This window comes from Anopheles gambiae, chromosome 2, assembly GCF_943734735.2.
Source record: "Anopheles gambiae chromosome 2, idAnoGambNW_F1_1, whole genome shotgun sequence".
Lineage (NCBI taxonomy): Eukaryota > Metazoa > Arthropoda > Insecta > Diptera > Culicidae > Anopheles > Anopheles gambiae.
In genome coordinates, this window is record NC_064601.1 from 18,907,488 (window position 1) to 18,925,841 (window position 18,354).

Sequence of the window (18,354 nt, forward strand, 5' to 3'; positions counted from 1 at the left end):
ATGCGGGCGTGATCGGTGATAGTTTTAATTCAATTTTCTTCTCGTTCCTCCCGCAGTACCCAGACAATCCAGGGGCAGCCCCTCTTTTGTTTGCGTCCCCGTCGGGCAAAGAGTCAAAGGTTAAAGCAAACGATTTTAACGAAAAGCAGCAAACACGCCACTCCGTACATTGGGGGTGATCAGACACCCCGAAGCCTTCCAATCGATTTTCGAATGGCGAAAACTGCATTTAGTCATTTTGTTGTTGTTGTTGCTGTTGCTGGATCATGTCCAATGTGCTGATCTAGATCATTTCTCAACCCCCGCCTGCGCTAATCGCCCCTCCTTGATCTGTACCACCGAGCGGTGTTGGCTGTCGGTTGTCGGGCCGGCTTGTAATGATCCACGTATTAGTCATGTCAATCTTGCTCACCCGACGGATCTACAGCACAGCCACACGGCCTCGCTTCCTTTCGTGACTCCCGGTCGGAAACCATGGCTGCCGTTGCTGCTGCTGCTGTTGCCGAATCGTGCTGCCACAAAGATCCCGGAGGTTCCACTCACTGTTGCGACTCCCGCGCCCCCTAAGAGCGACAACTCGACAAGCGATGGTTTTGCGAAGCAGTTTTATTCATACGATGAAGCTTGTACGATCATGCACACCGAGAAGCACAGAGGAGGACCGTGTCGAGAGGCAACGGAAAAGAAAAAAGAAACGGTAAGGCATGGGAAACCTCGTGCCCGTGTAAAATGCCCACTCCAAGCCGGACAAAAGCTCCGGTGCGACACCGCACTCGGTTGTAACCTTTTTGCCGGTGCTGCCACGGCCACGCAGAAACGCGACTGAACGGCAAAAGCATCGGCAAACGCGGTGCGAAGTTGTTGCCGGTGTGCCCACTCGATTTGACTGACTTGCGTCTCGCTTGACTGACTGACTGATTTCGCTGACGACGCTTACTTTCACCGTACTAAGCACAGCACAATTTTGGGAAGGACAGCCCGCGATCGCTTCCCGAGCAAAACGACCCGTACGACACACGCGTATCTGTCCATTCCGCATTTCTCTCGGTACAGTGCGGGTTAGGCGGGTTTCGTAATCTAAGCATCCTGCATCCGGCGCTGCGAGATGCAAAGGGAACAAAAAGCGTTTCGCCGCTCTTACCACTGCCGAAAAGCCAGCCAAGGGAGGAAAAGATGATGGATGAGGTGGCAGGTAGGTTTTGCTTTTGATTAAACCTTGTAAGGCAATGCAATTAGTGTGGTGATCGTGATGATTGCGGCCCAACGGGTAGATCCGACCGTGCCGGAGGGTTCCCGCAGCCGACGCACGCGGGGACCTCGACGAAAGGTCATACACATTGGTAGGCGGGAAGAAGAGGAAGTGAAACGATTTGACAGGCGTGTGTTGCATAGAACTCGGGAAAAGAAAGTTCCTCTGTTCGCCGGCGACTCACACGGCACCCACAGCAGCACACCTGCCGGAGAGATTGAGATATCCGTCGTTTACGTACGTCACACGGTCGCCGCTGCCTGTGTGCCCTGCAGGGGCAGAATCTGGCCAGCCCCAAATCACGGGTAATCCGTTTGTCATCCATTCACCTCCGCCTGCGACCGGTTTGACCGTCCGGAGCCGAGGAAGCGATACCGACGGAGAAGCAAATGAGTTTTATCGCTGACTTAGATCTGCTCATTTTAATCTGATCTCGTGCCCTAATCGCAACCCCTCTCCTGGATCCGTCCTGCCAGCCAGCATGTGTGACATGTGTGTGTGTGTCATGCGAATTATTGCCCAGCGAGAGACATTTTACAGCCATAAAATGAACCATCTATCATGCGGCACCACGCAGCATCAGCAACAACAACGACCGGTTTCCCTCTGTCTCGCTACTCGCGACCGAGATCGCGACCGCGCGATCTGCTGCCCCGTTTGCCGTCAGTTGTCAGTGCGTTATAATTTATGGTGCGTTTCTATTGCGCGATCAGCACCATGCATGCGACCGTTGGCCGTATAGTTGTGGTTACTGTTCCGTCAACCCACCTGTAACGCTCTTGGTAGTAAGTAGTCTGTGCCCGCCGCTCCTATATGCATAATTAACACCTGCTTCCTTTCCGACATTGCCGACATCGGTGCGGTGCGGTGTAAAGTTCTTTTTTTTTTACAAAACAGCTCGTGCTCGTATGCTAAACCGTGTGCAGCACATCGCAGCACAATCGGTCGGACAGCTTGCGACATAAGTCGATCGCGTTTAGCAACGCGACTTACACGGGCAATTCATTTTCCAACGGTGTCATTGTTTGTACTGCCAGTATTCTAATGAAGCTGTCAGTGGAAAGTTGCAGTTGACGAGGGTCTTGCGCGCTTGTCCTCGAGACATTCGAACAGCAACAAACAAACGGAAGGGGATAAAAACAACACACTGCATCGAACTGTAAAACGGTAGTCATTTGTCTAGTGGTAGTCAGTCTCTCTAATTAAGATACGAAATAGCAGTAGTAATAATAAAAAAAAAGTTCTTCCCGATCGTGCCAGAACCATACTGACAAATGATGTACGACATTGGCAGAGTACGTTCGGGTTCTTACCCATTTCGGTGCACGATGGATCGTAAATCAATCCGAACTCGACGTCAACCGCTGTACCGCCAATGTCCAGGATGGGAGGTGGTGGGTAGTCGCGGAATCGATACTGTCTGCCAACCGCACCGTCTGTCCACGTGGGAGTCAACCCGTCTGCCAGTCTGGTGTCGGCAAAGAGGCAAACACCTCTCCAACGGGTCTCGGACGTCTATCTGAACAGGTTTCTTTTTTTTGCATTGAGGATGATGCATTCAATCATTCAGTAAAAAAATACGTACCACAACACAGAGATGCTGTTCCGTTCAAAACGATAGGTAGGCGGAAGAAGACTTCATCCCGGGGTGAGAAGGTTGTCCGCGTCCCTAAAAGAACATTCTGTCACGTCGGTGCGTCATTCAATTCCTTCGCCTGCTTCGGAGGCTTCGCAACGTGGTCGAAGTGATGGACTTTTTTGGACGGAAATTAGTCCCCCCGCCCCTCCACCCGACCAATCTTCCCCTGCAATACGCACGCGGAACTAGTTCTCACAGGAACCTGTTCTGATAAATTTGTTCAAAAATTTAATAATCCCTCTTGTTTTGTCCACCCGTCGAGGAGCGCGTGAGTCGTCGCGCCGCTCTTTTCGGCATTCAATTCATTTCCAGCGCACCCACTCACTGTTTATAATGGCTCGAGCTCGAGCAGCGAATGGCAGAGGAAGATAAGGTGATCACTTCCTTAACCGACCGCGTGCGCGCGCTCGTCCCTTCCAAATGTCCGCACTGTTCGCTGTTATGTCCGCTCCCAGCAGCGGAGCCGTTGAGCGACAAGGATCAACCACTTGATTTGCTCTCGATCAGTCGCCCGAGATCGGCACGGATGATGTTGCGATGATTCGCGGCAGCGGTTGTTCGTTTTGGGGGGGGGAGTTTTAAGCTGATGTAGCCTGTTTTTTTTCAATTCTCTTTTGGCAAATTGTTTTGCTTTATTTGCGCTCCATCAACACCGTACGCTCTTCCGGTCGCCCAAACTGTTGAAGAACTTTTTCGGTGGCTTACGTCATCCGGGGCACTTCGGAGCTGTGGAGGTAAATCCTGTTTCGTTTGGCTGTTAGAGGGCCTTATCTGTGCCGGTGCGCGAGACGTGCGAGAGTGGTTTGGATTCTTTTTTATGTGCTGGATTTGGTTCAACAGTTCTCTGTGAACGATGCTGCGCGTGGACCAGTTTCTTAGGTCCCACTTTCGCACTTCTCAGCGCACGGCGGATTATCGCGAGGGGCGTAAGATACTTTCAGAATGCCCAAATCAAACCGTGCACCGTGGGGCCTGAAAGGATTACGAAAATGAGAACACTCGCAACACTCAGAAGCTGCGGCGGAGGTTGTGAGAGGCGAGCAAAGGGAGGAAGGTAAATAAACATACAAAAAAACACGCACCAAAAACCACTCACCATATCGACTCGTTTCACTTTGCACGACAGAAGAAAACAAAAAACTTGTAACAAATGCAAAGATTAAGTGGGAAGGAAAACACAACATCGACAGCAAAGATCGCTTAGCGTTCGATCGGGCACTGTCCACGTTGGTGCCTTAGGATTGCGAGGGGCCCGAGTGTGCAACGCGCAATGCTTAACGGCTCGTGTCCTGATCCTCCAAAATGTGCCAAGCGTCCGGTTTTTTTTTGTCGGTGTTGCCATTATCCTCCCCTCGCTGATGACAACAGGGCCCTTGTCGACGACAAAGGGCCCAACAACACGATGGACCCAATTACTGCGACCGGTTTTCGGAGCCGTTTTTTTTTTTGCTGGAGATTTCACTTTCGAACCACCGGCGGTGTGAAAGTGCTAAGGATGGGGCACGCCAGCATAAATTGTTGCCTTTTCCAGCGAAATGATCGTACGCGGCTATCATTTCGCTCTCGCTCGTTACCCGCCGGGGGTGAAATGATGCAGGCCTGATAGACGAGCCGGTTGCCTAGAGAGCAAGAAGCGATGCACCCCGATGTCTGGATGGCGCCTCTTGTTAGGCTAAAACTTGTCCCTTAGCACGGTGTTGGAAGAATGGCGTGCTTTGAAGCTATTGAAGCAGAATATGTTGGCACGCGGACTAAAATCTAGCGCCGCAGCGATTAGTGAGCATAAGAAATGGTTGGTGTTTTTTTTCTTATTCTCCCTTTTTAATGATCTTGAAAGCTTCGGGGGGATCTACAGCACTAACACACATCATACAGGGTTTACCAATTTTAGCCACAAAGGCTCCCACGCGCGCAAAGCCGCCAAATGAAAACAAAACCGTTCTCCCAGCCCAGCCCTGGGGGGATGGAACAGGGCGGGGCGTATTGCACATTGTATGGCCACGATTCACGGACGGGCTAGCCGGAACCGAACCGAAAAAAAACCCGGCTACAATGAGCCATTTATCTGCGCGAACGCTTTCCGCGGGCAATATTTTGAGACCCGTAGCCGCCTGTCGCCGTGTAGCGGCGTTCTTCTCGTCAAGTATGTCGGCAACTTTCGGTTTACTTCTGGCTGGGGCTTTGGGGTCTAGTTTGGAATATTGCTTAATCGAGATTTTCGTGCGCCGCCATTACGGCATACGGGTGGTGCCGGTGCCGGCCATGGTAACGATCGAGTTCGCACCGCCACGCCAACCGCTGCACGGGTTACTCCACGACGAATTGCGTCAGTCGCTTCAATAATGGTACATTGTTGATCGGTTGGTTTCCGTCGGTCCCGATGCCCAACACAGGATGCCGGTGTGAACCGCAATCACCATCGAGAAAAGGCAAACAAAGCATCCACAATCCCGGCATCTTTGGCGTGCGTGGCCGAAGCAAACATAGGACCTAAGAATTGTTTTTTTCTCATGCTTTACGTTCTTAGAGGGCAACCGATTCTTGGCCATTGAACGCTGATCTGAATGTCTAGCCGAACCTCATCTCCGACACACGAGACGCCCTTGATGACAGGCTTCCATCACCTATTGGACGAAACACAACGCAAAGGAGAAGCGTTGGCAGACGGATCAATATGCTGCATCTACCCGACCCGGAGGGCCCAAAATAGAGCTACATGCACTTTGCGCCACTCGGCTGGCTAGATGAATGGTTGGCGCTGATGCTCCGACGCTCGCCTGCTCAAGGACGCCGTTGTGCGCTGATGCGTCGGACGGTGCACTTTTTCGGTGCCCCCAGGATGGGAAGCACGCACGGTTCAACGACACCCGCAGCCCGCAGAGGTCGTTCCCGGGACGCCACAGATTTATTGTGCATTTAATGTTTGCATAATTATGCGTTTCACTTTTAACACGCCTGCCCCGCGGGGATGCCCGCTCGGTTTGGCGTTTGCGGAGCAACGCATCTTCGGCATTATAATCTGCAAATCCATCGCCCATCGACAGCGGGCCATCGTTTCGGGCGGTTCGTGGAATTGTGCTGTGTCAGTGACCGGGTGTGCGGGCAGGCGGATGCTCCAGGATCTGCTTGACGGCCGGTCGGCAAGGAGTCGTGCGGCGACTGCCTAATTGGGGCGTATATTTTTGCACCGTTCGGATGTATCGTTAGGGCGCATTGGAATGCTTTTTTTTGTTTTGTTCAGGTTTCCGCTTCATATTTTGCCTGCTCTCGCGTACATCGCGTGTCGGCACGCGGTTGAGCGCAGCAAAACGATCGGCAAAGGGATGAAGAAGATGTTACAAATGTATCTACACGCCGCTTCAGCAAAGGAAGATGTTTAAGCGATTGGCTAATAAACAGAAATGCATTCCACCGGGCGGCATTGTTCGCACGAGAATGGTGTTGTGTCTGCAGCTCATTTATCATTCGATGCATCCCCAATGGGCCACAACAATCATTTTCATTAGTACACAAACAAATTATGTATGAACGCATTTGCAAAACGATTGCAAAACAATGGCTGTATCCTTACTGAGCGTCATGTCAACAAATTAATATTACGTCTAGATGAATATGATAAAATAAAAGCCTAGCTCCACTCCCAAAAGTGTAACAGTTCCCACGCGTTTTATTTCGTAAGAAAAATAGGATCGCTTTCGCTTTCCGGTTCAAGTTCGCACTTTCCAGCGGCACGCACGTGCCGGAGCGCGAGATTTCTTTGGCTGCCGGCACCCGCGTACCCGCGTATAAACAAAGCAAACTTTCGGGTCGGCAAACATAATAGCAAACCGCCCAAACCGCCATGTCGCAATTGGGAGCACCCACACAGCTGCTGTTGATTATATAAAATTTCTCCCTCATTTGTACCGGTTTGTGGCGGAAAGTTGATGACCAGCACAACAAGCCGTAGAACGAGGTGAAAAACTCAACCCAAAAAAGGGGAAAAAGCGGTAATGTTCGCTTACCCGCAGATGGCGTAATCGTGAACGAGCGCGCACGGTTCGCGGGTGTTTACAAACAGTGCAGCTAGCGGTAGCTAGCAACAGCATTGGCCGGTGAAAGGGGCGATCTTTCCAGCGCACTCATTTCACACTTTGCCCCGGAATTAGTCGCACTCGCTAGGGTAATGAGCCGCTATGAGTGTTTTGTTTTTATACTCCAAAAAGAAAAACGAAAACAAAAAAAAATGGCGACCACGAATTGACTCATCAAAAGCCAACTCTTTAACTCATGTGAGCGAGAGAGTGCTACACAAAGGCAACAAAATGGTGTGTTGGTAGTGTGGTGCATCAAAACACCTGGACTTGGGAAGGGAGGGTAAAGATGTCTCGCCGCCAAGCTCGCTGTTTATCATAACAATAGGGATGAAAGTGTTGCGCGTGATGTGAAATGTGTGCAAATTAGGACGCCATTCACTGCGACCACAGGCGGCGAGTTATGGGGTCACAAAGAAGAAAATTAGCCGATGAGTAGCCACACCGAAAATGTGGGGAAAATGTAGAAAATGCGTGAAATAATCGGCTAGCGGTTACGAAACTGTGCCAAATAGCTAAGCAAAAACACACACACATACAAGAAAAGGTATTGCTTTACTTTCGATTTTTAGGAAAAATAGGTTTAGACGACTCTGACTTAGCCCTGGTCCGCGTGACCCTCACTGTGGCACGTTCAGAACGCATTTTCAAGAACGCAAACTATTTCACACGTACTGCCCAAGGAGACCAGGTCGGCCAGAGAGCATCCTTTTGTACTATTTTCATTTACAATAACGCACACACATTTATATTTCTCTAAGACAACTGCCACAACGTTGTTTTATTTTGTGATCTTGAACCTCTTGAAGACAGTTTGTTCCACAAAGAGCGCTAATGTAGCGAAACACACTCTTCGGCCAAGCGAGAGCGAAATTGCGCCCGAAGCCTGCCTTGCGCTTGCTGTCTTCATTAGCGTTCCAGTAATCAGCTAACGGACTACCCTAAAGGGCTCTAACGACGCAGTGCAAAGGAGTCTACAGTGCAAGAGAGCGATCGAACGGCACACTGGGGGACGGGAAAAACGGGAAAAACGAGCTGATAGGGATTTGTTATTGCGTACACAAAGCGTTGCGAGCAGGCTGTGGCAACGATCGATCGCCACACGATCGTGATACGCTCGCGAAGACGAAATCGTATGGCGCCTCCTTAGTTCAATTTCCCTAGGTTTTTTCCCTTCCTTTCCCTCCTGCTGGAAGCGCCAACAAATGGTTCCTAGCCGCGTTGGCTGCAGCGGGAACAAAGAGCCGCCGAGATTCGTCTATCGGGTGCAATTTATCTAACGATTTATTGATTATAAATATTAAATTAACTACCGGTGAAGTGTGTACGGACGTTTAAGCCATTCATGTTGATGTGTTTTGTTTTCTTTTTTTTTCATCATTCCTTCTCTCCATTCTGCACACTGTCCCTCTGTTGTTGTTGTTTTTCTGGGGAGAAATTTTCCAACAGCAAGCGACAAACACTCACTTCACGATCGTGCAAGTGGATGTGCAAGTCCCAGTTGTAGGGTATCCCATTTCCACAAGCACAATCATTACAACGGGCGAGTCTTGCCTTCCCTCCCTTGCTAGGTTGCACCTTTATTACCCAAACCCGCGAACGGTTTGCTTCAAATCGCGTAGGCGTGATCTTTCGAATGATTGATCGACGAAATGGGAAGTCGTTTGGGGGTATGGTTTTGCTTTTTCGCATTACGAACGTTTTCTTTTTTCTTTCACTTCACTGCCTATTGCTATTACACTAACCCGATCACCACCACAACCCTTCTGCTGGTCGACAATGCGAACTTGCAATGTTATGTATGGTAGAGCTGTAGTTTTTGTTTACCGCTATACCCCACGCGGGGCTGGGATCTGATTACGATAAAGAGAAATGAACCACAGGTTGGCAAGCAGCGAAAGATATTGGATTGTTTTAATGCGACCGATCAAGTCACGCGGCCTGTGCAAGCCGGCTGTGTTTGTCTCTGCCGTTTGTGGCAGCTGCCGGGTTTACACCCGGTAATTTGGCCAGCAACGCTTTTAGCAAAAGGGCTCTACAGAAGGATCAATGGGTCCTTACTGATTGTGCGCTGTGGAATGTCATTTTTGAGTAACGTAACGAGGGGCGAAGATAATCGCGATCGAAGATCGCTGCTAGCGGGAAACAAAATATCGCACACAAACGGAAAGCAAACCCCGAAAAGAAAAACAACAACCGCTCGTCGTTGCTCGTTCCGTTCGACCTGATTAGGGATTGGAAATGCGCGCGATATACGCCCCGATCAGTTGGACAGGACAGTTTTCCACGCCTTGCTAAACGACTGGAGGGAAACAAACGAATTGCAAAAAACAAACTCCCCATCGCTTAATTCGAACAACCGTACAAATCCGTCGCCGTCCCGTCTTGTCGAGGGCCGATCAGGTTTGCTCAGCCTGTGTGTTTTTTTGTTTGTTAACAGGGTTTGCGTTTTTCCTCCGTGTGCCATGTTTTACATTTCCAACATGCACCCAGGGATGCTGGCCCCGTGCGCAACGAGCAAATGCCGTGGGTTGACAACGGTGCGGATAAGAAATGCTCGTTGCACTGGTAAATGCAACTGGACCCGTACACTCGATTCTACGACCACATGGGGAAGAGAAGCATCGTGCTGTGCGATGAAATTTATTATTTCTATTAAAAATGCTTCCCGACGCTACCCGGACAGCGGAAGGAGCGGAACCATTTTTTTCCACCCTAAGCCGAGAGGGAAAAGGCTAATCGCGCTCGAACGCGGTTACAGTTTGTAGCAAAACTCATAACCTCGCAGCCAGAAACACACAATCACGCGCGGTATGGTCATGTGAAAAGTTGTCCTCGGTTCTCTTACGCTTTTGGGCCAGAAACGGCCCCCTCCAATTGTCCACACACACACACACACACACACACACAGACACACACTTTCTTCCGTGGTAGCGTGCGGCGGAAGGCAAAAGTGAATTACGTTCCGGTCGCAAATGTCTTCACATCCTCTGCCGATGACGGGGACAGATTCCGTTCTTTCGGTACCGTCGGACACACGAGACGAGTTGTCTCACGAAGTTCAAAGGGTAACAGAGGCGAAGGGGACCAGCCAACCAGGCAAGTTGCACGCTCGTAGATCCGAGCGGGTAGATTATGGGCCGCCGCTCGCAAATGGATGGAACGCCGTGCGCGCTTGGGAGTTGTTTATAGTTGGAACTGACAGTTTGCGGAGAAAACAGCAACAAAAAAAAAGTAAACACACGGCGGACACAAAACGCCGCCGGAGCGTCTTATCGGAGCATTTGCAGCAGCACAATGAAATGTGTTTATTCGCACACAATGTACAAACAATCGTACGCGAAGGTGCCGCGGTGCGCGGATATGTTTCCTTGTTTAAATGGAAGGGCGGCGAGGGTAACACCCCGAGCAAAATATGGCACACCATTCTGTACAAACTAGTTAATGTTGCTGCATCCGGAAACGTAACCGTTGAATCGCAGATAGTTGGAATTGTACAAGCTTTAAGACAGGTTTTTATTTTACGTGCGGTTTGAAATTTGGAGACATACATTATGCCAACGCTTCATAAGAAACTGAACTAAAAAGTAAAGTATAATTGTTGGGTTAGTTTCTGCTGTAGGAGTCTAGTATTCAACGTTGAAGTTCTGTCTGGGGAAACATTTGATAGTTTCTCCAGCAACAAAGGTTACATCCTGACTTTAACAACTCTTTTGGTGTTTTTCATGGCTGTAACGTGGCTAAAATATCCCAAAGAGTGCAATTTAAGCATTAATCGGATGCATTGATCGTTTATGAAATGGGAATTATAACCCCAAATGCCCTTTCCCTTCGCTCGACGAAGGCAAAACGACATTGTGCGGTGAGAATTTGTAACAAATCTGAACTTGTTTCTTCTCCCCCATACTGGGGGCACGGTGCAGCGATTAGAGATGCATTTTCTTTTACTTGCACCCTTCCAAAAAGCAGCAACAACAGAGGAAGAAAATGCATTCCATGCTTCCGGGGAACGAAAACTGGGCCAGCCTGAAAGCTCAGGTTCCATTCCCTTTTTCCATCTTGACCGAGTAGATTTACTAGATTTTCAAGCCGGAGAGAGTACGGGTGGTAGGTTTTCTTGGGCGTGGCACGCAAATAAGGGGCTCCAACATACACACACACACACACACACACACACACACACACACACACACACACACACACACACACACACACACACACACACACACACACACACACACACACACACACACACACACACACACACACACACACACACACACACACACACACACACACACACACACACACACACACACACCACACTACCACCACCACCAGCTTCCAGATTGAACCGCACTCTCATTTCCATCATCTGGGTCACTCGGGCACCCAGTCCCGGCTGTCGCTGTGCAAGTAGGAAATAGTTCTCAAAGACTTTCCCCCGCCACATCTATGTTAAGAGGAAATCAAAACAAGCAGACAAAAATGTGTGATAAAACTTAATTGAAACATCTTGCTTCCCGTCGTTTATTGGGGAGGAATCTCACGTGGATGTTTTGAAGATTTCACATCATCCTGCCTTCTTTCGAGCCACGCTTTCGTAAGTTAGCTTTCCGTTAGGGGTTTCCGTCCTTCAAAAGCTGACACATGCAAAGTGTGGCCTCACGCAAACTTCATACAATACTTGTGGGAACGCAGCATAATCAAAAATTGAAACAAGCCTTAGCTGCAAGAGCTAAAAAAAAAATAGCAAAAACGAGACAAAAACTCGCCAATACTAAGTGGGATTTTTCGGTATCTTCACCAACAAAAACGCTCTGCCAGTACCTTTTCCCTCGCCTCATGTTACAGGAAACAGGAAAATTAACCGTAAAGATAATCGCACCGAGAATAGAGGAAGAAACACACGCACAAGAACCGAAATTCGCGGCCCGCGGCTTAAACACAAGGCAAGTGAAATAACACGATAAGAGAAATAATCGTAAATTAACGTGCCCAGGAGCATGGGCTCTCGTCGCCCTCGGACAGGAACCGACAATAGCGAAAAAAAAAACTTCACCCAAAAATTGGCACACACATCTATGCTTCGTACACGATTCGTTTTGCCCAATACGGGAACCGGTAACGGAGGTAACGCAAACGAAAGTTCTTTGCCACGTTTTCGTGCCGATCGAGATCGCATCGAAATGCTTGTTTTAGCGCGAGACCAAGATCGATCTGCGTCCCAAAAAAGTAAAAGGCTTCCCAAATTTAAAATGGAGAGCGAGAGAGAGGGAAATAAAAACGAACGAAAACGTTGCCCGCGATTAACAGTGATGAAAACGTTAAATGGTCAAAACTTTTTTTCGTTAATAGAGTCGAAAATTGAACCACTCGGCTGGTGGGCCGCCGTCAAAGCGTTGCGATTCGATCGACTAATGGTTATTCCCGTGCGGCGCTGTGTTGCCCTCCCGAAAGCCTCGACGCGTTTGTGTCTAATATGTTACCGCAGCACATCGATCCGATCGTCCCGATGCTTAGGCCACCGCCGGTTGCCCATGGAACCACCTGTGTGGGAATTGTATTTGACCAGTTTTCCATATAATTGCAGCACTTGCCGCGTGTGGCGCGCACTCCCAGCTTCGTTTTTTCTGGGAGCTGAGCAAACAACAGCACATTAAACTATGACGAAATAGAAAATGAGCTTGTTTGGGAAGATGTGCTGTTTTTTTTTCCTCTTTTTTTAACAATCCATCGGCAATCGACAATTAAATGTTTTGTAGCTTGGGTGTTGTTTCTCATGCACACACTCAGGGGGAAGAAAATACTACAGACCGTTTAGCGCAGCGTGCAGCATAGTGCGAAACAATAGGGCCAGCGTCGAGTGTTGGAGAAGATTCACTTGGCCTTACCTTGCCAGCAGCCGGTTGAATTAGGTCGATTAATACTAGCTATTGCCACCTCTCAAATCACAGTTACGCTTGTACTGCCAAAGCTTGTTTGGGAAATGTAAAACAGAACATGAATTTTGCAATATTTTTCAATAATTTCCACTCAACAACTCTAGCTTACAAAATCAGATCATGAAGCTCCAACAAATACTGACATTAATTGATGCCACGAAGAATTCTTTTACCTTGTTAGACTACCCTTTTTCTATTCTCAATCTCCAAGCAGCAAATGTGCAAATGCTGTTACAATGCTAAAAGAATTGCGGACGACCCAGCTGCCAATGTACACGACCATTAGACCGGCCCTACCCATCGTTTCTCATCGCTCGTGCTGCTAAATATAGAGGATCCTAATAAAACATGCGCACCATAAACCGCGTGAACCAATTAGATGATTCAGGCCGGACAGCAACGGCACTCGCGCGCCATAGATACAGTTGCAGTGCAACAGCACTCACACCCCATTGCATCCTTCTGGTTTCAAGAGTGCCCATCACTGTACGGCGGACGGACGCAAGCATTTTATCACCAATGGCCGCACCATCCCGCTCGATAGTGTTGGCGTGGCGGGACCGCTGTGCCTTTATGTGCATGTGCACTACGCATGCGATCCATATTTTATTCAATAGACATAGCCATCGTCTCTTACCACTGCTCGTAATTTATAATTTATGGACTTTTACCCACCGCCCGCGTGAGGTGGGTGCTCTTGTGGCGCGAAGAAAGCGTTCGAATTAGCTTTGTTCACTGCTCGTCGACTCGTTCAGGTGTGGTAAGGTTAACGGAGCAATTGCGGAGCTAAAGTAGAGTGCAGTGCGCGCAATACACACACACACACCCACAAGTCTTGCCTGGGTCATTTCGCCCGTCGACAGGATCGTTCTACTTGTCGTCATCAGTGCGAGGCACTCCTTTGGTTTAATCAATAACAAAAATCGCTGTATCGCTCGCTTTCATTACCGCGTTGCATGTTTGGTTACTATAAATTAGCCTACAACCTCCGACGAGATTGTCTGCCGTCTCTGGTCCGGTCTTGGTGGGGTCTGATGGTACTAATTGAAAGCGCGTCTCCTCACTGTGAATCGGTCAGGCGGAAAATGCGGAATGCTAATGCTACCCTTCCCACAACGCTGCAACACAAGCCATTGATGCACCACTGATCCATCAACCTGCCGCATCCTAAACACGGCCGAAACATCAAACGATGCCGTTCGATGCGGGTACAGGGTAACACAAACATCAACAAGCTTACAATCAGCTTGAAAAAAAAACTTACAAGGCGACGATGGCCGCTGAATCCACTGAAACCCGCGCCAGTGCTTAATTAAATCGCTCATTGTCAAAACATTTAGAGAAGTGCAATTGAATAGAAAAGGCCAAAGGAGGAGCAGGCGAGGAGGAGAGAAGGCATCCTCTCCAGGATCTATTAACATCAAGCTCTAACAGAGGCGGATTACAGCATTTCTGTGTCGACTCGACTCGAGTTCAGGCCGTCAGCGTTGTAATGGCACAAGCGCTCGGATTGACAGCGAACGAGTGGTTCGTTTGATTGGGGTTTTATTTAATGGAGCGACGTAGAGGGCGATGGGAGAAACATTCCTGACCTTTCGTTTGCTAGATCATCATGTCCCTATTCAAAGCAGCACACTGGGCGGTTATGTGTGTGTGCGCGAGTGTCTAGACGAGGAGTTTGATCATCTGCATGACGGTGCTATTTTCTAGCGCTGGCTAGGAATTTCTTCCAACGCCCAAGACGCACCAAAGAAGTGGCAAAAAGGTATGCGAACCCAAAACCGCAGACCAGATCAAATTTACGAGATCCTTGCACGTAGAACGGGTGTGAGTGAGAAATTAAAATTTTGGAACTATCGCCACGGGAAGATCACAAACCCCGAAGAATTGGGACCCAAACCGTTCGGATCGAGCGGGGACTCTAATCAAACGCACGCTGGGCGATGAACCGCGCCTCCCCAGACCGTAACATACTTTTGTTTGGATCCTTTTGGATCGCATATCATGGAGAGCAGGAGGAGAAGATCTAAAACAACCTCAAACACACACACACACACACAAACACTTTAAATCCTAAACATGCGCCCGAAAGCATGTTGGTACATTAATTTATTGGCTTCAGGCCGTTCGCTCACGCTGTTCGCAGCCTGTTGGGAGTTTGGGGATTTCCAGGTTTAATGCTTTCGGAGCGTTCCTTTTCCAGCAGGATGCATTTTGTTCCGATTAGGGCTTGCTTTTCTGTTTTCTCTGAAAAGCGCCCAAAGTGGGAATGAATAGTGGCGGTGCGAGAATCAAGCGCCGTAAGATTTATACGCCATCTGATAAAGGCATTTCGTTTCGTTTCACCTTCGTTTCTGTTACTGTACGGGCGGATTGGGAATGAAATTTATGGACGGCAACTAGACCTTACCCACGAAAGAAAGAAAAAAAGCCCAAACAAAACAAAACATAAAACAAAGCAAGCATTCCCAAGCGGGTCCAATCCCTCGGCAGCTGCGTAAGATTAAGCGAATCATTTGTTTAAGGCTGTTAGAAGGGCTGCTGCGAGCGAGCGCTGCCCGTTATCAAACGAAACTGATCACATCCACCGAACCGAGACCGAGGATCAGATTGGAATTGGAGATGTTTTAATTCAAGTGCACAAATCATAAAGCGGGGGGTAGGAATTATTAATGTAACAGAGCGTAGCGCTGCCATCTAGAACATATGTTCGTTTCGTTTTCCCCATCTGGGCGAGTTTTTTTTTACGCAAGCACCGTAATAAATCTTCGCATCGCTTATGTGTGCTACAAATTAGGCGCGGTATTCTTGGGTTTCCGCAAGAAGTACGCCGCCCAAAGATTCCTAAACTACGCCCTCACACGCTCTTCCACTGCTAACCGGGATTAGCGGTAAAACATTCCCGGATCTATATCCATTTCCATCAAATCTCGGCGCGCGATAACGCGCGCGCGATTGAGTGATTTACAGAATGGTTAGCATTTTTCGGAGAAGGGAGACTAAGCTCTCACAATGGATTTTACCACTAACAGGCATTAAACTCGAACGATTTTATTACGTTTTTTTGTTGTTGCAGAAAAAGGGGAAATCGAAAAAAATCGATCAAAACACTTACCATACTTCTTCTCGAACGCTCGAGCGAGTGCTGATTGAGTTTTGCCGGTAGCGACCGGGCCCGGGTTCGCAATCAGTTTGCACCAATCTTCGCGCAAGCAGCCGGTGCTGCACTTACTCGCCCCGGTAACAAAGTAGTAAGCGGTCGTCCCTTCGCTGACGGCTTGCCGGATAATGGAAATCCGCTAATCAACGTGCAAAAGCAACCATTCGGCCGGGCGTACTGTAAGCGCACCGATCGGCCGAGATCAGCCCCCGCTTTTCGATGCTGGCCCGGGACGGGCGTGATGATAATGATTTAAAAGCAGCGCCAGATCGGGTGCGCGAGATTAAAGCTGGGTCCGTCGCGATGCCGCTGATGGGAAGAAATGGCAGCTGAATGCTGATGCTGCGCCCCCGGTTTTGTTGCAGATATTAACGCCGCTTCCCTTTCAGGCTGGTATCGTTCTGACGTCCTTCCGTAGGTTACACACACACACACTGCACACACAGACAAACACACATACACACACGATCCGTTCGTTCTCACACGCGATTGCTCGGCACTTTGGCACGGCCCCGTTGCACTCACTCACTGACTCACAATAATGACAGGCCGGGTGGTGGTGATCGCTTCTGAATGCATCGCCCGCGATGACGATAACGACGATGCGGGGCGATCCATTTAAATTGATCGAAGAAGCACTGCACTGTGAACGTATTTCACTGTGGAAGGTAAGAAAGTGGAAATAGAAAATGAAGGAAATGTGTATACAAATATACAACAGAAAAAAACAGGATTGGAATACACTCGTCACAATGTGTTGCACAGGTTGATTAGTCAACTATTATCACTTGGCTGAGGTGGCAGAGCATCCACGAAACGATGGAGCTGATCACACGGACACGGTGGAGACGCGTGGGGATGGAAATCTCAAAATTACACTTTATCGTTAGCACTTTATCATGTGACAGCGGGATGGTAATTATCATTAATCTTGCAGCATCCCGTAGTAGTACGCGCCTAGTGAGCTCGTTAGCGTTGGCGTTGAAAAAGCAGAGCAAGCCCAGCCAGGTTGTGTAGGCCGCAAACAGCTAACGAGATTCTAGCATAGAAAAAAGGCCGCTAAACGCCACACTTTTGCACACGCTGGACAATGAATTCTGAAGAATTTCGCGTATAATTCCGTTGCATCATCATGCCACCTTCGCGCCCAACGATAACACACGGTGTTCTTGCTCCACCGAAGGCTGATTCCGTGTGTCCAGCCGCAGTGAGGTGAACGGTATCTCGTTGCCCCCCAAAACAAAAATCAGGACCAATCTGAAACGAAACCAGTAGATGGGAAAAATAAGTTAATATATTAAAGTAGCATAAACCAGCGCCGACGAACGGCAAGCGTGTAAAGTGATGCATGGTTATAGGTTACGGTGGCAGATAATTTGCCGCATTATGTAGCATGCAACTACAGCATACTAGGCACCCCACACGGTACTGCACAGGGATGCAGTGGGATGCATGGGGCAAAATGGACACGTTAAGGATTTTTCTTTGCATCTAATTGAACAAACATATTTGTCATTTGATGCTCTTGCCGGGTAAATTGATGCTTTGATGCTTTATTTGATAAATGATACTAAATTTTGGCGATAGATTGATGGTAAAACTGTGGTTGATCCTATTTATTCATTTGTCAATGAGAATAACTCATACAGAAGTTGTTTTTCACCGCTCAAACGTTAGTTAACGCATATGTGGTTTGTATAACTGGTTGCAGTCATTTTAAACATTCTATTCCGACTAAGAGGCGAATGTCAACCAGAAGGTCCAAAGACTCTATACAAAAAATGAAAACAAAATTCCAATACGAAAACAGTTTATCTGTCGACCGTTGGATACAGTTTAATACTACAGCTTTATAAAAATCGTCTGACATTGGTAATTTTGCTTTAATTTCCAATATTTTACAAGTTCGGATTAGGCAAACTAAAATGTCTGTTTTTCATGAAAACCATTGAAATATTTTGTATTTTATCCTGATTTCGATCCATTGGTTTCTTCAACTTTGCTTTAAACATTCGCCGATTTTCCCCTCCATGATCATTTTGCCCCAACTACCCTTAACAGATTTATTCTGCGTAAAGCGTGAACTAAAACTATCGCTACTCAGATCTGCCGCCGGTGTGCGTCCCAGCATCACGGGCAATGCTTCACTGTCGCCACCACCGTCATATACCTCGGGCCAAGATCCAACCCCAGCCCCCAGGATGGTGGAAACAGTGTGTGGCGAATGGGAATAAAATGATTTCCCATTTTTATTGCAGTCCAACCGGGTCGGCCGGTACTTGAGCGCC

General features: G+C 48.5%; 1 protein-coding gene across 1 annotated transcript in view; it reads right to left on the reverse strand.

Moving 5' to 3' along the window:
• The window catches only part of LOC1273658 (cadherin-99C), a 149,284-nt gene that overhangs the window by 98,243 nt on the left and 32,687 nt on the right, over positions 1–18,354 (reverse strand). Inside the window, exon 2 of the mRNA XM_061648032.1 lies at positions 16,022–16,725. Within this exon, the coding sequence (XP_061504016.1) occupies positions 16,022–16,024 (3 nt within the window). The 5' untranslated portion in view covers positions 16,025–16,725. The remainder of the gene's footprint in view (positions 1–16,021; positions 16,726–18,354) is intronic.